The sequence below is a fragment of the Tauraco erythrolophus genome, chromosome 9 (assembly GCF_009769465.1).
Source record: "Tauraco erythrolophus isolate bTauEry1 chromosome 9, bTauEry1.pri, whole genome shotgun sequence".
Lineage (NCBI taxonomy): Eukaryota > Metazoa > Chordata > Aves > Musophagiformes > Musophagidae > Tauraco > Tauraco erythrolophus.
Window position 1 is genome coordinate 13,415,877 of NC_141473.1, and position 23,390 is coordinate 13,439,266.

The 23,390-nt window shown below is 41.6% G+C and overlaps 1 protein-coding gene across 1 annotated transcript in view; it reads right to left on the reverse strand.

The window, feature by feature from the left end:
• Nucleotides 1-23,390, reverse strand: part of SORCS3 (sortilin related VPS10 domain containing receptor 3) — a 309,066-nt gene that overhangs the window by 124,737 nt on the left and 160,939 nt on the right. Inside the window, 1 exon segment of the mRNA XM_086616318.1 lies at nt 15,593-15,751. Coding sequence (XP_086472444.1) covers nt 15,593-15,751 — 159 coding nt within the window.

Sequence of the window (23,390 nt, forward strand, 5' to 3'; positions counted from 1 at the left end):
ACCACACAGAAAGGCCCACTGTAGCTAATGAGAGTCAAGTCCCCCAAAAGAGAACACAGATGCTGCCCATCAGACAACTGTAACTGTTAAGTAACTTCTGTAAGTAAAAAGATTACAAAAATAAGGTAGAAAACTTCAGCTTCTGATTGCGTTGAATATGCAGCTTTAGCAAATATTAACTCCAACTCGCACACCCTAGCTCTTGTACCATCTTCTACAATTCAGTCTTTCAGGCCATCTTCATTACCACACACTTGTCACATCCTGTCCTATAATCAAGAGAACTAAAGTTTAAGATGAAATGGCCTCCATGCCTTGATTCATTGGCCTCAAGTAACATAGCAAACTTGCTTCCGTGAGCTTGAACATTTTATACAATAAAGAAGCTCACAGTTCCCTTCAGCCTTACTCTCCTGCTCCCCAGTCAGCTCTGGTCTTTACGAGGGGCACTGCTACCTTGAAGATGTTCTCCAGTACTGCTCTTATTGTAACACTCTTAAAATCCTGTGGAGTAATTCAGCCCAGCTCTAGCCAGCCAAATTTCTCATTGGCCAGATTCCCTGGCAATCTGTCCACTGACAACAGGCAACTATTGAAGGGAAAAGCAGAGCCTGCTTACACAAACACCTATCTCCACACACACAGAGCCAAGCTAGAGATCACACGTAGGAAGGGGTTTCAAATCTGGGGAGCTCTAGGGGAATATTCTTTCCTTCATCCCAAACAGCAAGTGGTCTCATGGAAGGCAGGCATTCAGTTCATCCTGATCCAAGGTGCAGGGGAGACTGACAATACCACCCACGAACCAGCATACGGATGTTTACGGGAAGAACCCAAATGAACAGCATCATTGTAAATGCCAGCCACCATCAGGAACAATTTAGCTTGACAGTTGCAGCAGAAACTGTCACTGCACTGAGGCATCACTGCCAGAAACATCACCAAATGAGAAACTCGCATGTTTCAGGGATCCCCTACGGCTACTGGGTATACACCATTTACACTGTCATCTCTGATTCATCCATCACCCAGTTCCTGCAATCAATCAGTGGGAAATTGTACCTTTGGAATAAATGAATCTGCAATTGCAAATCATGCAAGAAAAGGGAAGATCTTTTCTAACTTCTCTCAGCACCTCTCTAGGTTTCTCTATATTCTGAAGTGTCTATATTTAAGCTACTTATCCCATTTAATTCAAAAACTCTAGGTATTTTCAATCCACTTTGTGGAGCAAGGTGAAGGAAAATAAAAACCATACAAAACCAGCAATAAGCAAACACGATCCGAGGCAACGACTATAATCAACAAGTCACCAAACCTGATATAATGCAATTTTAATTCCTGAAATTAACCAATGTTCACAGTGATAGAACAGCAAAATTCACAAGATAAGGGAAGGCTGCAGAGAAAAAATAAAGCAGCCTTCTCTGTGCTGTCACTAGAGGAAAAAACACAACTTATCTGGCTAGGGAACATTGGACTCAATTTTACAGCAGAACTTTCAGGTTTGTCACATTTGTGCCGTTGGGTACGCGTGTGTAACTCTTGTGGACTTGTACCGAGATCTGAGGAAGTCAACTGGCCTGAAGCAAGTACTGTGTTAGTCAGAGGACAAAACCAGAATCCTGTTTCGGCAGCAAAACTTTTGATGACATTACTGTTCTCTGACTATATGGCAGGAAAGTCCCCTTGGGTACAGTATATTCTGCTAATGTGTTATTTGTACGTGCTGTTATCTCTTGAACACTGCAAGTATAAAATGCTACCAAATCTACATTCACATGGTTTACGGTCACTGACCCTCTGGCAGAAATGAGATGCCCAAGGTAAGAGGCTGTGGGAAGGATCAGATTTTCCTCCTTTTGCACTACAGAATCCCGAGAATTTCCTATAAAGCTTTAAGTTTTGTTGTTTGCTTTATCAATTGTCCTTCTCTCAAAAACATCACCCTTTACATTGGTGCCTCCGCTCCTTCTTTTATCATACCCACAATACTTTGGATGTGCCAAAATTTTACTGCATCATGCCCTATCTTTCATTTTATAGCCACCCATGGTCCTATAAAAATCAATTGAACACAAATCTAAAGAATTTTATTACACTGGAAGAGCTTCTTGTAACTGCCACAAAACTGTTGTGGGGCTTCTACTGCAAAAATTCAAATGGGCACAAGGCGTGTTCACCCCCATTCCAGTCTTCTCCCAGACAACTTATAAAGAAGACCAGTTTGAAATAAGCACCAAAATGCAACTGAAGATGTGTTGCATTTGCAACGATGAATAAAGATCTCACCTAGAAGCATAAAGAGCCTGCAGCAGAACAATGCTAGAATCAAGAGATTACAAAAATCGTGGCCTTTTTGCCTTTTTTTTTCTCTTTAAAGATAAAACTTCTAGTTTTATCAACTGTGAGGAAGCATTTGAAAAACATGATTCCCAATCCTTCCTCAGTCACAAAAGCATCAAGAGAAATATGAGGGAGGACAACTAAAATTATCCAAGCATCTTCCTGATTTTTTTCTCTGCCAAACTCTTGATTTTCAAAGGACCAACTCATGATTTCTAAAAGCCTGGGATTGCTAGTTCTGAGGTGCTAGACCAGAAAATCCAGGCACTGGCCTCCTTTTTCACCACTGAAGCAATGAGCATGAAAAGCTGAAACATACACTGGGTTACCATTGAGCGTAGGGGCATTCGAATCATTTGTGCCTGCTGTGGGGACAAAGGACCTACAGTTGCTCCTCTGACACCTTATTCCCCAGTATAATATTGATTACATGCAGTTTCTATCAGCAGGAAAAAAAGGAGGAAAAAAAAAAAAAAGAGCTGAATTTTCATATGTCAAGGTTGAACAATGGAAGCAAATAGCTGCCTTAACATAAGCGATAGCTTGCACACAGGCAGATAAACCCAGGGACTCTGCATCTCCCAGCAGGCAGATTTTAGGGGAAAAAAAAAACTGTATACTGGAAGGAGTAAACTACATCTATTTTGTTTTCTGTGGGAAAAGAGTACCATACATGTTTTCAGGCCAGATCCTCCAGTGATTTAAATCAGCATTTCCCTGCCAAAATCAATAGACGTACACTGAATTCCAGCTGCTACATATGTGACTGCACATATCTTTTGTAAACCAACTGAGGTGTGCTATTAGATCAGAATATGGTCCATTTCCCCACTGAAACCAAGCACTGGAGGCAGGAACAGTTTGTAGTGAGTCAAAAATGGGAAGAGAGAGAGACAGAGAAACCTATTTGCAAAGGGCAATCTGAAATAAAACTAGGGCTACATACCAGCTTCCAGTATTACAGAGAACTGTTCCACGCAATAGCCACTAAATTATTTTAAATTAAATGTATGAGCTGCTTAGTATGCTGCAGTGCTATAAAGGGCCCTCTCTGCCCTGTGGCACATTTACAACTACAGCACCTGCTGATGTGAAATTGCCATGTGGGGTCGTCACCCCCAGCCGCGCTGGAAGTTCTGTCACAGCCTCACAACTTCTCTGGGCAACCACCTTCAGAGGAAAGAATTTCTTCCTTAGATCTAATCAAAATCTTCCTTCTTTCAGTTTAAAGCCTTGTCCTATCACTACACGCCCTTGTCAGAAGTCCCTCTCCAGCTTTCTTGTAGATCTTCTTTAGGTACTGGAAGGCTGCTAGAAGGCCTCCCCAGAGCCTTCTCTTCTCCAGGCTGAACAACCCCAACTCTCTCAGCCTGTCTTCACAGGAGAGGTGCTCCAGACTCTGATCACCTTTGTGGCCCTTCCCTGGACCCACTCCAACAGTTCCATATCCTTCTTGTATTGGGGACATCCTCATCTGCAATGGAAAGCATAGCTACAACAGCAGCTAGAAATAAAACAGTGGCAAAGACTTCGGCCCTTGGCACTGTCAACTACAGCCAAGTCTCTGTGTCAGGATCAGGACTGTACACTTCCTAAAGGTTCCCATCTCTGGATGGTTCACATAGCCCTCTCCCCAGGTGCTAGCGTTTTTTTTTACATTATGCAAATACGCCAGACATTCAGCTGCTATCAGGAAGCTAAACACTCCTGCCACAGGGGCAGAACTAAGAGCAAGGAACTGTCTGCTATTCCCACTCCTGTCTTTGAGCTCCTGGTCTGGCACACAGAAATGCAGCCCTCAGGAAGCACCCTCACAGATTATTCCAGTTCTTGGTTGCTGATGACATAGCAAACAGGCATGTGCAGGTGCATGCATGGTGGGACAAGGACTGTACATTCACCCCTCAGCATCATCCATCCAGCTCAAGGACAGTGGCCTATCCCACCCCAGTCATTCATCAGTTCTCGTGAGACCCCACCTAGAATACTGTGTTCAGCTCTTGAGTCCCCAACATAAGAAGGACATGGAGCTACTGGAACGAGTCCAGAGGAGGGTCACGAAGATGATTCGAGGGCTGGAGCACCTCTGCTATGAAGACAGGCTGAGAGAGTTGGGGCTGTTCAGCCTGGAGAAGAGAAGGCTCCGGGGTGATCTTATTGCAGCTTTCCAGTACCTAAAGGGGGCCTACAGGAAAGCTGGAGAGGGACTTTTTACAAGGGCATGAGTGATAGGACAAGGGGCAATGGATTTAAACTGAAGGAGGGGAGATTTAGATTAGATATAAGGAAGAAATTTTTTACATTGAGGGTGGTGAGGCAGTGGACCAGGTTGCCCAGAGAAGTTGTGGATGCCCCATCCCTGGAAGTGATCAAGGCCAGGTTGGATGAGGCTTTGGGCAACCTGATGTAGTGGAGGGTTTCCCTGCCCATGGCAGGGGGGTTGGAACTAGATGATCTTTAAGGTCCTTTCCAACCCTAACCATTCTATGATCTTTAAAGACATTAAAGATGAAAGTATTGTCTTACGTAGCCCACTGTCCATCCTATCGTGCAATGCTTCCAAACAGTAAGGTCTTGTATTGTCAAGGCAATGTGCAAATGCTAATTAATGCCACCATTACCAAGACAGAAAGAATATTCCCTGTTGGGCAGACTTCCAACAGTTCTCAGCTGCCTGAAACACTGACAGTAATAGGAGCTGCTGGGTCCCAAATCTTTCTGGATAAAGCATGACTCTTCTTGGCTAACAAAACATAACAGCTTCTTAATCATCACCTTCCAGAAAGCACTCTTGGTCCGAGGGAATTAAACAGTGTACCTCTCTATTGAATTCTACATGCTCACAGTCATAATTTCAGGTGCTGGTAGATCCATCTTTCCCAAGCTATGGCTTTAATGTTCTGAAGCATTAAAGAAAGATGAGAGAACAGCAAAATCCAAGAGAATTAAACTACCTAAAATCCTAACAGCCCATACCTGACTTGTATGACTTTGCAGGCACTCTGCAGTACTGAAAGCCTGTCTGTATAACAAATTCACACCCTAATGTGTAAAGGCTTACATACTGATAGGCCTTAAATCACAAAAGCATGTATGTATAACCTTAAAATTAGGCCCAGGCTAATTTGGCTGCTCTGAGGTCAGAGTTGCCTTTTTTTTTTTTTCCAATTAAGCTCTACATTTTGAATGTAGTGCTATTCAAATGAACTTTTGATGACAATTCACACAAGTTTATTTTCATTGTCACAGGTTCCTCTCTGTTATTTCAGCTTAACTAATCCTGCTGTTATTTGGCCTGGAATAGTCACATTTCTAAACTCAAGTACCACATGGAGTCAATTCAATTAGATTGGAAAGGACACCAAACTGAAGTTTTCCATGGTCAGCATCAACAGATATCGGAGTGGAGTCAAGAGCTGAATTATGCTCTTTCTTCAGTTGAAGGTGCTATCATCTCTAATTCTGCCTAAAGGATTTCAGAAGGGACTTACTGGTGCCATCAGGTGAGGTGAGTACTGAGAAAGAGCTTTGAAAAGCAATATGGAATGCAAAGAAAAAGAGAAAGAAGGAAAGAAAACAAAAAGAAAGAAAAAAACAGAAAGGAAAAGAGAAAGAAAGTAAAGGAAAAGGAAAAAAAGTCCAAGGAAACTCTTCTGGATTCATCTCATTTCAGTGAAGCAGCCTGGCAGGTAACTCATGTCTACACGAATTAATCTTGATAAAGAAAAACAAAAGATTGAGAATTCCATCTTTGCTTGCACATCATGTTTGCTCTCTCCTCCAGGGCAGGGTGTCATTAGGACCCGTAGGCATGACAGCAGGAACTGGGAAACTTAATGCTTCTTGTTGCTTTGAGCATATCAGAATCATATCCCATGTAATTCATTTTGCATGCATCCAGACGGCAGGGTTGGTTTCAAGTCCCCTAATCTCAGGTAATACAGCAAATGCTTACATCTCAGCGAAGAAAATTACTTTCTTGACAGTCAGGGGAGGCCTCGTCAATACAAACGAGTCTAAGGTACAATTTTCCTCATCCTAAAATAGTCACCTACATTTGCTTCCAGAAATCAATCAACACCATTCAGTAGATCACCACCAACTACTATGTGCAGCCTCGGCACCTAATAGAGGTATAAAGTGCCACATTTTAGATCTCTACAGTCAGGCCAAATAAATCATGCCCCCCGTGCTCCTGTTCTTAAACTTTCTTAATTCCTTCATGTTTATTCCCATCTGCTACATTTATAACCACCCCTCGCCCCACTTAGGCTCCAGATAAAATCAATATACAGCCATGATTTAGTGTGTCCCAGGAATAAACCACAGGATCCTTGCTCTGTTACACAATAAACTAGGTTTCTTCAGCAGTAGAGCACATTTAAACATTGAATGTGTCTCGCTCCATTTATCTCTATATTCTCCTTCTCAAAGTAAAACCTGTTCATGAAGTATCTATAACATAAATAAAAAGCAATAGGAAAGTCTGTTCTAGCTAAATCAAGTTTCACGAGCAGTTACTTTCTTTTTGCCACCACAAATCATCACAAGCCTAAAGTTCACTATTTTGCTAGGACAAAATTCATGGGGCATTTGTGAAGTAGAGCCAGGGCTGCATAATTTAATTTCTCATCTCCTATTAAAACTGCCAGGCTTACCATAATCAGAATGATAAATGCAGAGTCATACGTCTTCTTTCTGACAGTAAGGCCCATCAATACTTCAACTGCAAACAATTGTGACATTTGACTTTATAAAAATTACCTGGTGCACCAATACCACTTAATTAAATCATTTAAAAACTGCTTTTGTTACATTTAATGAATGATACATTATACTGCAATGAAACATGCAGCAACACAAATACTTCACAATGCTAACGATTAAGGCTCACTTCACTTACTGCAATTGACAACACAAGTGGTCCTCATCTCATTCAGTTTGTGCATTCCAAATGAACTGGTTAGCAAAAAGGGTGCTTCTTTTCCTAATGAGTTTTGTAATCAAGGCATCTATTTTAATTTCAAATTGGCTAGATTGGGGGAAATTGCTGAACTAAATGACTGGTTCTAATTAGGATTATAAAAATATTCATCATGCAGCAGAATCAGTGCAAGTCTTGATTTCCCTACATTTGCATATAGCTTTAGTTTAAGAGAGCAAAAAAACTCCTGATAAATTGTCTTCCCTTTAATGAACTGAACAAACACTATATCTGTTTTAGTCATCCTTTCATTTAAAGACACTGATACATATTCATGATTTGTAAATGAAGTTAAGTGATTTTGATTCTTCAGTTCATTACCATAGTGAAGAAGAGACTTCTGCAAATTGCCTTTAAATATTCCCAATCTCAAGGGTTTGGTGAGGCTTTTTTTTGTTTGGTTGGGGTTTTTCTAACTTTACTAACATTTCAGTTTATCTGTTTGATGGAGCCCTGCCTGCCTGGGAGAGCTGCTGGCAGGTGGCTTGTCCAGCGAAGGACACATGATACGTTTGTAGAACCTGATGTTCTCAGAAGAGCATTCAAAAGGCAAAGAGATGAAAGACTTATTTGTGGTTAAGTCATGGGAACAGGACCCTATCTGGGTTCAGTTTCTGACTTTGTTATAGTCCTCAGTGGTAGTTAGGCAATGAAACACTTTAATGACCTGTGCCTGAATACACGATGGATACTCCGGGGACAATGCTTTTTCTGTCAGCTTCACGTTTAATTGCAAGCTCTCTGGGGCAGGGATTGCTTCTTAATATGAATGTGTAATACAATGGACCAGTCAGTGTGGTAAGGATCTCTTAAGAGCAGTTGCTGGTATTAAACACAAAACATTGCGTTCCTTTTTAGCTAGGCAACATACTCACTTTTATTTCATCCCTCAGTAGGAGAAGCCTGTAGGAGTAATTGCTACTACGTATTGAGGCAGCTTCCTCAATTCCTTCCCCTTTTGGGTGAAGAAAAGAATGCAGTAGGTGTACCTCCAGCTTTGGTCTGCAGAGTGTTCAAATGCCAAGTGACTGGTACAAGATAAATTTGAAAGCTGAGTACTGCATCCATAGGACTGGAACCACAGTCATCGTGCTCTTCAGATACCGATGAGCCGTGACAAGAAATTGGCCCCAGTGTGTTCTCTCACATCACGCAATGAAATGGTGGTTCTACCACGAGGATCCATGCGGGAGCAGAAGGAGCTTATTTTCCTTGTTAAAGACAATGTTCACATCTTGCTAAGAAAAGCTGAGTTTTACCCCAGAGGTGCAGTCTTGAGCTGCTGCTGATAAAAAGGAGAAGTTGCTCGCACTTCTGACAGCTACAGTCACATGTAAATTCCCTGACCAGGAGTGCTGCTGAGGACCAGGTGACAGCTCTGGGAATCTGCTGATTCATATCAAAATAAGACATGAGACAGCCACCAACCCACCTCTTATCAGCCCCATACCTCAGTTTCTAAGGAAAGAAAACCTGCTGGCCTGGGCTGGAGTCACGTCTCATGTTGGACATGTAGCAGCACACACTGTTTAAAACGCAGCATGCAGCTATGTTAGAATCGCACTGTCCAACATCAGGAGTTCTAATGCAAAGTGCAATATCCTCACCTGAACACAACCCTGAAGTCTCCACCTGCCTAAGTTTCCATGAGAGGCACAGAAAAATCTGAGACCAGGGGCTGGGGCACCTGCTGGGAATGAAGGAGAATACAACTGTCCAGTCTCTGCTAGTGAAGGCGAGCAGAGCAGATGGAGAGGGAGCTAAGCCTGACATGCTATAAAACTGGCACCCCCTGACACAGGGACCAAGAGTTCTTCAGGGCACTGAGGGCTCTCTTAGTGTCCCAGTTCAGTGACCTACTATGACAGGAAAAGAGGAGATGGGGAGTCGTCTTTTTCTCCGTGTGCGCGCACCTATAAAGGTCTGACTTAATTTCTTCATACAACTCCTCTTCACAAAGAGCCACATGGAGAGGACAAGAAGCAAGGGGTGTAAGCTGCACCAGGAGAGGTTTCACTTTGGTATAAGAAAGATATTGTATACAGTGAGAACAACCAATCACTGGAACCTCCCCCCAAGGGACGTAGTGGAGTTCTTGTCACCAGAGGTGTTCAAGACATCACTGGACAGGGTGATATTCACATCTAGGCTCCCTTTCCCATAGAAGGCTGGACTAGATGCTCTTTTGAGATCCCTTCCCACCTGGGTTGTTCTATAAGTCTATATAATCGTTCATCACAAAGAATCCCAGACAAAGATGGATGACTGCCTGGAATAAGGTGCCCACATTTTGAGAACATGAACCCAGCCTTGCCCTGCTCTCAGCAAGTCCCACTGGATTTCTTAGGCAGCTCCCTACCCAACTGTATACTGTCAGAAAAAAAAAAAATAAACGTGCCGAACTGCACCGTGTTGTACTGGGAGCCTGGGTCCAAACTCCAGGAGAGAATTTTTCCTGGCAGCCAGAGAAGCACTGCCTTCACAACTCTGGCTCAGTGTGTCTAGGCTATTAAAAAACCCTCTCTCACGTAGTCCCAGTATTACCTGTGATTATTTTTGATAAATTCAGCAGTGTCTAGTCAAGATAGTCAGGGCTCTGACATGTGCCACATTCAATATTCAGGTCATAACTTACCACATCTCCAACACTGAAGGAATCTCCCCAGTCAGACCTGATACTGTCTGCCAGGTGCAACTTGGTGATAGAGCAGAACGTTATCTTGTGCATTTTATTTATCACCTCATTTGAAGAGATATTCAGACATCCACTTTCTTTTGTTCACTTCCTGCTGAAGATTAAGCCCTACAGAGGGAGAAGCCACTGATTGCCAAACTTCTTGTTTATCCAGTGTTCTCAGATTTGTAATGGTGTAGCTGGAGAATTTAAATTGGTCTGTTATTGAATTATTCCGTCTCTCACCTATTCCCACCAGGTTCCCAATCACAATTTGGCCTGTAAGGAACAGGTGGAACAGTATCTCTTTGCATAGTTTTTTTTCGCTTAACAATGATGATTAGAAATAATTTAAATAACTCTCTCTCTATTTCCTTGATATTTTCTCTGGTTTTTTTTAATTATCTTTTAAATAAATTGTTTGTGCGTGCTGCTCTGAAAGAAGTATCAATGTCTTTCCAGCTCCGTGGAATTTCTCTCAGAATCTCTCCTCTGTTTCCAGCTCCAAAGTGATCCATTCCCCCGAAGGGTATTGGAGTGTGGAAAGTTGACCTTAGTGAGAATTAGTTGGTTCCTTGGATAAATGAGACAAGTGATGAGGCACTTGAAATATTAGTATCAGAAAAGCAAGACCAATTCAAGATCTTCAACCTCAGCCACTACGAATGGCACCAACAAAAACTATACCTCATGTATATGCTGGCAGGCACTGAACTTTCAAAGCACTCCATAAAGCAGTTTCCAATACTTTCCAACAAATATCACATCTTTTTCCTATATTCCCCTTCCCATCACACTTTGATACAAGGGTCTTTAAAATTGCTTCCTATATATATTCTGCAGAAACCTGTGAAAAGTGGAGGATGAAGCCTCATTTTCCCTTTGCATTGGCTCATATATCCAAGTGCCAATATGGACACTACTAGTGAGACTTGCAGCAAAATTGGCTATAACATTTACATAGTGTCCACCTTCTGCCAAACGCCACAGGGGGCCATTAACAGAACAAACACGTGCGCACATCAGATTGCACTATTTTATCAATAAAGTAGACACACACAAAGCTACTGGGAAGAGATCCAAGATTTTCAACTCACAAGATGCAATTAATCTCCTAGGGCCTGATAATTGCACAATGCCACATGGCTGCTCAGGGGGGAGTAGCACACCCACCCATGCTTGCCTAAAGCCCTGCAAAAATTCCTCCTGTCAATGCTTTGTATGTTGCAAGAAGACATGAACTTGCTGCATGTTCGTGCCCACACAAACCAATTTTTTGGCTCAGCCGTACTGCATTTATTTGATAATACAAGAGAGTTAGCAAGGCAGAGGAGGGTCATAATCAGCTACAAAAAGTAAGAACAGGAATGATACGCTGTGTTGACTCATACTGAGGAAAGTATCCTCAGCAACTCTTTGGATACTCCAAAAAGAAAGCAAATAGTGGCAGCTGTGATTTGTCCTTAAATGAACGAAGTAATCAGCAGCCACACAGCACATCATCTTTCAGAAGCCCATTGAGCTACATTCTTCTCACTGAAGCTTCTCCCTTCCTCCTGGGAATAGCCTCAAGAAGGAAAAAGAGGGACAATGTCCATGTGGGAGTGATAATGAAAGATTTGGGAACTGAACTGACGTTATATTTAATTATTTCAGTTGATGGAAGAGATAATGTCAGAAAACCTTCAGCTTTCTCAGCTATGAAGTCATATTTCAAGGAGAAGTTCTGTTGAGAAGAGATGGGGTCCTTCTCTTAAAGGAGGGGAAAGTCATTTTTGGACATAAGAGTGCTGTGATGCTTGGACTTTCAACTAGAATCATGCGAGACTGGTAACAAAAGTCCACAGGCAGGTATCAAACCAGATCCATGCCAGAGATAAGCTAAGGGAGTGCGGTTATTCAACAAGCCTATAGGAGGAGCAGTGAGAGGAACAAGTCCATCCATAGAGCGTCCTGCAACACCTGAACATCAAGGACAAGAGTAAGAGAGAGACAGCAGGAAAAGCTGGAAGCATAAAATTATTATCAAAATTACACATTACAGTGGCATAACAGCATCTGGCTGAGAAAATTCACAATTAGAATATTACCCCAGGAAGGCATCACTTGCTCAGGATAGAGAGGACAACCCTTGCATATCACGGATACACACATTCACAGGCTGAAGTCTCATATCATTCTCTTAAGCAAGCTAAAAGACTGTAGGAAGTTACTATTAGCTGGCTAAAAAATTAACTAGGATATCATATTCTGAAAACAGTTATCACTTGGCCACTGTCAAACTGCAGGGGACATGTAAAGACTGTGGTTCTACAAGGGTGTCACAGTTCTGCATTATCCCATTTATTCACCACTGTCTTCGAAGAGCAAATACACCTTCTGAAACACCAACTTGGAAGGGAAAATAATTCTGTTAGAGGACCGAATTCAAAACGTGTTGGGTTTTTTTAGTTGGTTGGTTTTTTTAATCAACTGGATAAATAGCCTAATATTGCTGTCAGATATGCAGAAGTCAGCTAAAAGAAGGAGGGATTCTCAGGATAAAAGAACAATTAAAAAAGAGACTTGAATCACAGCCATGGAACTGTAGGTCAGGAGGCCTCAGAGGAAAACTTTCTAACAGGAAGACCCAAAACATTAAGTATTTTTATTTCACACAAAAACTTCAATATTGTTTTCTATTTTTGTACACAAATCAATTTTAAAATCTTTTTATCTAGGCAGTGACCAAAACAATTATTTGTAGGGCACTAGCTGCTGATATTTCTTTTCACTGTGTGGAACAACATAATAGGCAAAACGGATTTTCAAATTCATCACTCTCCTTAACTTCCAAGTTGGCCACAGCTTGCTTACAACACCACACTATTATTTTTAACTGAAAGAAAACTAATAAAATAAATATTAATCTGAAAGCTATTTTTTAATCTAAGAAATGAAATTAAATTTGCAAACTTGTTTACATATTCACAGTTACAAGAGGATGGATTAGATCTTCCCTTAATAGTTCCTACTGCTGGGAGTCAAACTGTATGTATTTGATTTGTTTTCAGAGTTATTCATATTTTTAAATTTGCCTCTAAAGCAGTCATTACAAACACACTTAAAAGGTCAAGCACACTGTTAGAGCTTAGACAGGTGGAAGATTACGGTCTCCCACTGTAGGAGCGGCTGCACCACTGAACATCCAGCAACCCACCGACTTTCATCGGCACCTTCTTTGCCACAGTACCTATGGACGAATATTACCTGCAGGTTACAGACTAATGATAAGCTTTCTATTTTATTGCCCTTTCATGCATTTAAATCAAAAGTGTTTCGGAGCAGTTGTATCCCGAAAACCTAGATATACGAAGTGAAAAAGCAAGCACTACTTGATCCAGCACCACCTATTTTGTGCCAGGCGACTTCATGCTGCCTCACAAGAAAACAGGCACAAAAACAGAGGATAGAGTACCAGCAGAACCAAACTGCACTTGGACAATTAGCCCCTGACAACAGGATGGCATCTCTTTGGTCAGCCTTCTCACAACTGCAGAGCACTGCTGTAACTCGTTTATTTTATGGGCTTTTGATATCTCTCTTGTGGTCAGCAGCAGAGAGATCAACTGATCATTGCCACTTGGCTTGATCCCATGACTACAGCTAGGAGAGAAGGCATGCCACAGAAGTGTGGGAAGGTGTGAGATCCAGATCCGGCTTCTAGAGAACAAGAGAGCAGTACAATCACAACAGTCTTATGAAGATGCGCAAGATCTGAGGAAGCTACTTAAGGAATTTATGATTTTTAGCCTAAAAGACACTTCCTTCTTGTTATTGGTCTAACCTCCATCCTACAGGTCATGGCTGACCTCTGGTTCTCACTCAGCTGTGGCAGTACTCCTGTTTCCAGATAGGCACTCTTGTCTCTCTTCTGAGCAGAACAGAACAGCTGAGGTGGGCACTCAGATCCGTTATTTTGAAGGACCAGAAGCAAAAACGCTCCTGAGCCACTCCTGCTGTACTGGACAAGGGGAGTATAATCACAATCTCACCTTGCATACTTTGTGTTTTGATTTCTCTTTTTATGACATGTTATCCACTGGAAAGACTACAAAGCACTTCAAAGAGAAGTATAATGTTTCAACCCAAGAGCAGATGCTCTGCACTCACTACGGCTGGATGTCTTCGCAAATGCATACTCGGCATGTCATATGTGGCTTCTCATACCCATGAGTGCTTCATCAGACATCTGTTTCTTTCAGGGTTCTCTTTGTACAAACACCAGTACCATTTAAAATCTTTACCTCCAGTTTAAAAGTGGCATCAAATACATAGATTGGTCTTTCTAGCCTACTTTGAAATCTTTGTTACACTGAACATCTGAGTGCACGAAATTATCTGACGTTTGACTAACTCCTTCACACAGTAAGGACTTGATACTATGAACAGAGTGTATTTACAACAGCTTTGTCCTTGCAAATGTCACTCAAGCAGCAGCAGCATAGCAGCAAACCACCTGGTGCCTGCCATAGCATTTTGTTAACGAGCGGAGGGAAAGGTTACTTTGAGAAGTACAGCAGTAGTAGATTATTTCATTATACTCTCAGTAACTACTTGGGTAAAGACTTGCACTGGCCTTTCAAAGGAAATTCTGTCAAATACAAGAGGCACAATATTTTGGGTATGTTGTCCTTATAGCTGGGATGTGAGACTGACTAGTTTAAAAAACTTCAAAAATAACTGTAGGAATTGATGATCCCACCCAAAACGCACGTACACACCTGGTAAGTTAATGTGAAAAACTTAAAGTGGCTATTCAGCATGTTTTTGCTTTCCAGAGCCTATGGATGACAGAACCAGAAGAGAGAAAAGATAAAAGCTTGGCAAGTTTTAAGCTTTCTAAAATTTGTAACTTGAACATCCAGTCTATGTCTCAGCTTTGGGCTGCGGAGAGGACTGCTGTTCCAGAACTGAAGCACACGCTCTATAGCCGTAGCACTTAACAAGTCACATTGCACCTGCGCTGCTCAGCGTTTTTCAAGACAGATGAGTGCTGTGTAAGAGCAGGCTTGCTAAGGACAAAGTAACAGACTTAAGAGTTGTCTCACTAACAGAAGGGACTGTAAAGTGACTTAAAAAGTGACACAGAGGAGTTTGTCATCTGTTGCTGCTCATTGATTTCCAGACAACCAAGTCCAGTTTGCAAGCAGAAAGAGAACCCCATCATGCACAACAGCCAGCTCTTATGGCCCAACTCAGCCTGAGTGCTCGAGTCTCAAAGACAGCTCAGCGACCAACAAGGCCTACAAATCAACAGATTTTTAGGAAACTCCCTATGTCATGTCAAATCTCAGATTCTTTTCATCATTTGTACCATCACCACTACTAAAGTTTCCATACCTGTCATGATCATTGTATAATTCCACTCCCTTTAGCAAGCTTGCTTTGGAGTCACTGGGTGGGTTTTGAGCACATCTAAACTTGCAAGGTCGGAGCAGCAAAGCACACCACAATTTCTTCACCATCACTGTAAGCTCGCAGTTCTAGACATTATCCCCTTCAAGATCTGACTCAAGAATCATTGAAACACTAAATCAATTGCTCACCTTTTGATCCAGACTGTAGGCCAAGATCCACTCCTCCTGCTTGGGGTGGAAGAGCAAGCTCTGGATATAGAAGTTCAGACGGTACTTCTGGTAGGTAGCCCCTTCATCAGAGCTGATAAGGATGCTGCTCTCAATCTCTGGGTCACTAAGAAGCATAATCTAAATAGAAAAACAAAGGGAAAACAGTGTTAATGGAAAAGTGAAACTGAACATCATTCAAAAGTGAAGTCATACAGCACTGATACCTATTAGATGTATTCAGAACATTGCTCAACAGTGTAAACAGCCCACAGGATTTCCCAAATAGGGGATTTTTTTAGTGTTTCACTTCCATTTTATTTGGTGATTCATTCACAGACTCATTCAGTGATTCCTTTTTTTCCATTTTATTTTATCCTGACAAATTCAGAAAGCAAGCAAGAATGAAAAAAGCTATATTGATATCGAAGCTGATTTTGATTGAGTATTGCAACTTCAGACAGTCACACCAGGCTTTCCTGGTCCCTTTCCAGTCTATCACCTCTCTTCCCAAATGCGAAATACTCTCTCCAAAAGTACACAACAGGGCACACCTGAGTTTTAAGGCTCATTATTTGGCAGTTTGCAGAGCTACAAATGAGAGCATCACCTCCCTGGAAACACAGAATGCCTACCTGGATCAGCTGCTGGCATCTGAAAACAGTCCGTGTGCATGTGCGCAAACATTGATATACGATCTCATATATCATGTTTCCAATTTATACAGTAGGAGATGTTCATTCACTCAGTGAACACATAATTTTCCCCAAGCACAGGAAAGTGTATGACCTCAATTTGTACAGGGAGGAAAACACTTCTCAGCCTCTAATTTTAATTAGAAAATTATTACCAATATTTTAAAATGGGTTGATTCCACATTATCAGATGGCATGCTCTACATAAACGTTATCAAGAAAAATGTTGTGGAAACATTAACACCATCTTATTAACATCTGGAGAAAACGACATCACATTAAAGCAAATGCCAGTACCATAAAATAAAGGCAAACAGTGGGAAATAAATTAGAGCTGTGCTAAACACAGCAGGTTATTGATACAGTAGCTGAAACAAATATAGAAACTGCCTTTCAGCAGGAAAACGGATGCAGGAACTGCCTTTTTTAGCTAGCTGTAGAATGAACAGCTAGCTGAGATCCATTGCAGTTTTGTTACACTTGCATGTCCATGTTCACTTTTCTTATCAACCTTCACAGAACTCCAACTTCAAGACTACAACAGGGAAACACATTAATTTTGACAGCAAAAATCAGTTACAAGGAATGGCAAGACCTCTGGTATGTTAGGCCCTGATCAAGCAAAAAACTTCAGCGATGTTTAATCTTCAGCACCTCATTAACTCCATGAAGTCACCAAGGGAAAGTGAACATAACATAAATGGTTTCTGATCCTTTCCATTAAGAAATGAAAAGGGTTTTTAAAACTAGAACCGAACGTTGTCCAAGAGCGAAGCCACCTGTATGAATCCAGCTTGAGCTCAGAGCTGCTTCAACATCCTTCACATATACCTCTTACCAGCCTCATAAAGCAATCTCCACCTGTTCCCGTGGAAAGTCACACCACACGTCCTGAAAAAGCTCAATTGCATTGTGCTCTGGTGCACAGCACTGGAAATGGGAAACCCCCACAGGCAACTGACTCCCTGGGAATTAGTCTTGACAAAAGGTCCCAATGGCCACTACCTAGAAGGAAGCTTTGGTACATTTCTTCTTTCTAATCAGATCGAAATAGGCATTTTGCTTTGCTCCAAACAAGAAAGGTTTCTCCGTTATTTCAAGATATTTTTTTCTGTCACTGGTGACTTAGGCTTCAAAGACATTTTGTCCCTCAAGTATGCCCCTGTTCATCTAAAGCATATTGCCAGTGCCAGACAGAGAACCGTAACATACTTTAGTAAAAATCTTTTGCATCTGCAGAGTGAAAGAAGGATGTAAGATTGACAATATGACAAGATATTCCAGAGAGATCTTACATTTAAAAAGAAGGATACTTCAGGAATAAAAAGGTTTTCTGCCTGATGTTGCAGAAGGTTACAAAGATAATAATGCTCTATATTAAAAGGTCACTGTTAGAGTTCTGCCCTCGGATAAGGAGCACAAGACAGTTAACAGTTGCATAGACCTGACGTGGTGCAAACGTGAAACATCCACTCTGCCCTTTCGCACACCATCTGCAACGCTTGGGTGGAGAGTTCAGGAAGTGGGTCAGATGAGATGGAAAAGGTGATGTTTCACCAGATGGTTCACAAAGCCAGGCAAATTGTTCCTCTGGAAGCGTAACACTGGTTGCAAGATCAAATAATAAAACCATCAAACTAGGAAAATTAACAGCTAGAGAGAAAGCTGGATGAGTCTAACAACAGTCATATCTTGTCGTAAGCGCCATCACATTAGTTGCCCACCCCCCTTCACCCAGTTCTGATATCAACCCCCCATTCTTCAAACAGACAACACACCCAACATCTGTTTGTCACCCATCCTCCCAGGCAATGCTGATCCTACATAAAGCAGGATGGAAGAAACAGGAGGCTCAGAGTGAAAAACAGAAGGCCATCACCAGTCATGCAGCTAGGACTGGTCCAAAGTTTTGCTATGTGGCAAGCAGGAAAAGAAGAGTGGGAGACTCTGGGCTTTGGTTTTTTTATTGCTTGTCTTTGTTCTGCTGGAAGCTGTGGGGGGAGGGGACAACTTTTGGCAGGGGAAATAGCAGGGCATTTGTCAAAGGCCTCAAACCACCACTTCTCATTATGGGGCCAGGGAGAAGGATTCACCCCAGTAGCGATTTAGATTAATTGCTTTTCATTAGGAGCCAATAAACAAACTCCAGTCAGAATAAGCATTTCTGCCAGCACCCTATGTTGCCATTTATAATTGCCATAAGGAATAGCAAAGGAGCACTAGAGAGTTGTCAAATGTAATTTATAGGTTTTTAAGATCTAATCATTTTCTATAATATTAAATTAAATGGCAGCCTTTATTAAAAAGGAAATTGCATTTCACCTTGCTATAGTCTAGAATATATACACACACACATATATATATAAAATACTATTTGCAGTTGCTGTCTTCTCTAGTTTAACTGGAAAGGGGAAGGAGAGGCAGGATTGCTTAATGCTAAGGGTAAGTCCTTGAAAAAAATGCTTGAGATGAGGTGGTTTATACTACCTAGCTTTTCCTCTAGGGGCTATAGCCTGACCTCCAAAATTCAGTGGACAATGAATGGCAAACACCAGACAATACAAATCAGGCTGAAAATCAGACTGAACTTCAGGTAGCTCCTTAGGAGATGAATGCAGAGGAAGAGAGCTGTCTGGTATGTAGTGTATCTCCTTTAAAGCAGGAACTTTGGGAGCAATGATGACATGTACAGATTTGTTCTGAATGAACTCCAGTTCAGCAGAACACCAGACACCAGCCGGTGAAGCACATAGAAAGGAGATGATTCAGAGAGGCCACCTTGCGAGAACATCTACTACGATGTATCGACTGAGATCTTCAGCTTGTGATCAGGAAACACAACGAGCTCTTAACACTTCAAGGGGATTTATCCCAGGAAATGAGAAGCACGGGCTGCAAAGCAGAAAGAACAAGAAGGGGAGGTGTCATACCTATACCTGCCCTGATGTATTTAATACACAAACCACAGAAATACCTATGGGTCACTCACATTTGTTGGAGAGCATGTAGGATCCTTAAAGAAGCTCTGAACAAATGCTGAAGTGGGGAGGAAGGAAAGCCACACCATATCACTGCACAAATCCACTGAAACAGCATGCCTCCTGATGGGGCTAATACAACAAAAACTAAGGTAGGATTTGTAACTAAGAATCTGAGTTCCTACTACCCTGAATAAAATTCCGGGTGTGTCACTGGGTTTATGCAAACACCTTCCTCAGTACTGGTTTCACACGGGCTATGTGCAGGTGGATGAGTCAAGACGGCAGCACACTCCTCTTCCTCTACTCCCAGCTAGTCAGGCACAAAGACAACTGTGATGTAGAATATTGAACCACATCGGTAACGAACTAGCACACTTCTCATGGGCACAACACTGCAACATACCCAGACTTTACTGGCTGGAACCTACAGGTAGCCTGAGCTCATATCTGCCTGAATCTGCCTACTGCAGTTATGCCAAAGACTCCCCTACAGCACCACAGAATGGTTTGGGTTGGAAGGGGCCTTAAAGATCATCTAGTTCTAACCCCCCTGCCGCAGGCAGGGACACCTTCCACTAGATCAGGTTGCTCAAAGCCTCATCCAACCTGGCCTTGAACACTTCCAGGGATGGGGCATCCACAACTTCTCTGGGCAACTTGGTCCAGTGCCTCACCACCCTCTGAGTGAAAAATGTCTTCCTTATATCTGATCTAAATCTCCCCTCTTTCAGTTTAAAGCCATTACTCCTTGTCCTGTCACTACACGCCTTTGTAAAAAGTCCCTCTCCAGCTTTCCTGTAGGCACCCTTTAAGTACTAGAAGGCTGCTAGAAAGTCTCCCTGAAGCCTTCTCTTGTCCAGGCTGAACAACCACAACTCTCTCAGCCTGTCTTCATAAGAGAGGTGCTCCAGCCCTTGGATCATCTTGTGGCCCTCCCCTGGACTTGTTCCAACATGTTCATGTCCTTCTTATGTTGAGGGCACCAGAGCTGAACACAGTATTTCAGGTGAGGTCTCACGAGAGCAGAGTAGAGGGGCAGAATCCCCTCCCTCGACTGCTGGCCACACTTCTTTTGATGCAGTGCAGGATACGGTTGGCTTTCTATAGCTTGCCACTCAGTTCTTCTCTCAGTACCCATCATGGCTCTGCCCTCACGTTAGCAGGCCTGCTTGGCACATCACCAATACCCTTCCTCTTCTGCACCCAAGGAACAAGAACACCACCACCACCTCTGTCCCCACGATATTACCTGTATCCATAGCATCAGATTCAAAAGCTTTATGATCGCACTTGCTCCCTGACTCTCTTGTTATCCCAACACAAGAGAGATCTGTTTTGTACACAGCTGAATCTTTTAACAAACAACTTCTGGACCAAAAAAAAAAAAAAAAAAAGAAAAGAAAAAACATGCCACGTAAAAGGCATTTTTATTTATATTAGTTTTCATTGAATCCTTTTATTTTTCTCAGTCAACATAAATTTTCACTGTAAATTACCAAAGTGCCTCTCTTAAAATCAGCACAGAGAAGTTTTATAGGCACAATATCTGTAGCACTAGTACCACTGAGCTACGTTAGCAGGAAGCATCCCAGTAAATGAATAAAGGAGACAGGTTCAAAATAAATGTCTTTTGTTCCCAGAAATAAGTAGATAGCATTAAACCATTGTGTACTGCCTTCTGATTTTCCTCTTCGTTTTAATGCGCTTTTCACAGGTCCCAGTCACATTCTCATTCGCCTATATAAAGTGCTATTCTAAAAAGAAATCAACTTTTAAAAAAAAAAAACACACCTACAAATCAGCCAAGACTCCACAGCTACAAAAGAAACCCAGCTCCTTAGCAAAGTATTAGCAATTTGCTCTGTAGCACCGCATTGTCCTCTTCTGCAATTGAAAAGGTAGTTCTGCCACAAACACTGCTGCAAAAACAGAAGCTTAAGGTTTACAACTTCATAGTGATTTCCATACCGAATGTGTTCAGCTTACGTGAAAAGGCTTTTTCGGTTTTGATTTTTTTTTTTTTTTATGGCCTCTTCCCACTAGAACCTCAACTCTGAAGCACTTTAAGTCCTTCCTAAAGACAGGCTACATCTACATAAACAACAGGAATAAACAAATCTGATCTAAAAAATCAAAAAGTTTGGGTTTTCTTTTGCTTTCCCATTTTGATTTAAAACACTTAAAGGACTGTCCCACAAGACCTCTGGAGCTAAGCCTACTTCCCAACAAAGTTCCATATTGGTTTTGAGTTTAAAAAGCAAAAAGTTTCAACCATTTATGCTGAAATGTCAATGCAAACAGAGGATTTTTGCTTTGTTTGGACTTATTATGTCCTTTCCTCCTTTTGAAATTAAAAAAAAAAATCAAATTACATGTAAAGGCTTAAAGATACAAAAATATTTTTCTTCCTTCAAAACTTCAGTTCATCACAAGTATGTTCAATATGAATAATTTGAAATCTCTTATGAGAAAAGTAATTTTTTTTACTGCTGAAGCATTTTAGATTAAATGTTCGACCATCTGAAATTTCTCACTGGCAAATATTTGGTTATTCATTCCCCTCCCGTTCTTCCTCTCTCCTACATCATTTCTGCAATTTACTTGCCCTGCTGGCTAAAGGATGTCCTCAGAAGTATATACACTATCTTAATCTCTTAGAACACAGCTGCACAGTATGCCTGAAGCCCTTCTATGCCAATCCCATGGAGGACAGATGCAACTCATCGCAAAGAAAATCTCATCCTTTTTTATTCTTTCCTCATCAGGTGTCAGTTCACTTAAAAAACTTCAGTTTAATTAAATCAGCACAAACCCCTGAGACAAAAACATACTGGTGTCACAAGTAACTGTCTCCTTACCAGCAAAGGTAATACCCATATAAATCAGCGTTAAGCTAAAAACATCTGTGTGATTTGCACGAGCTTGGAAAGCACACCGTGACTTTACACAAACTTTCACAGAAGATGCTCAGAAATGGATAGATACCTGCTCGCTGCCCTGTAGATATACTGACTCCTGCAATAACCAGGGGAAAAGGAAGCCAGCCTCTGCTTTCTAGACATCAAGACCAGCATTTTAGTCAGACAGGAAAAACTGGGAGATGGCAGTGATAAAATCTGCTCTAGAGAGAATTCCTAATTATTTACATTCAAGTAAAGCAATCCACCCCATTGCTTAGTGATCAGCAGCTGTGAAGAGAGGGACATCTGCTCTCTGGGAAGCCAAACAAGACATGAAGAGGGTAACAGCTTCCACATAATTACTAACTTTGCATCCCAAAAGGAAAACACTCATTGCAATCCCTTGTGTTACAGAATACCCCAGATTTAGGGCTCCTCCTTGCTTCCCATGGCTCAAATACTTCCTTAATGTTCAGGATAACCTGTGGGCATCAGTCAAGTAGTAAAGGTGCAGTGAGCTTTCATAAGAGATAAATTGTCTGGACCTACCCCGTTTCAACTTAATGTAACTTCACTTCTTATTGCCCAAAATTTAACATTAATAACAGATTTAATTAATGAATATAGCACCAGATCACCATCTCTCAGAACCATAATGCTGTAATCTTAAAGGATGAAGTGCACAGCACTCACTTTATAAGGGTTTATGAAGCATGTGTTGTAAAAGTACCTCAACCATAAGGCTTTTATACCTTGGCACTCACTTCAATACAATCTCATAAAATCCAAGCAATCTTTGAGTGTTAAAGGTGACTTTCGCTACTGTATTTATTATTGGATAATGAAAAATGAGTCAGACACCCATAGAAACTGAGCAATGAAATAGGGTTTCCTGAGATTTTTGCATTGGGTCTGCATTATATGTACTGTGACCAAAGAGCACTCTCAAGACCTTTCAGGCACTTCATGCTAACCTCTCTCCAGGACTTCCTTCCCATCAGGACTTCTCTATAATTACAAACCAACTTCTACTCTGCAGAATCCCATTGCCTGTCACTGAACTTTCCGGATATAAACAGCTCTGTATGCATCCAACACCTGTAAAAGATCTTCTCCATAGACTCCTCCAGCTGTGCCGGAGAATACAGCTCTCTACTCCAATAAGTTGGTCTGAAAAGCCTGCATAGATCTCTGACACTAACGT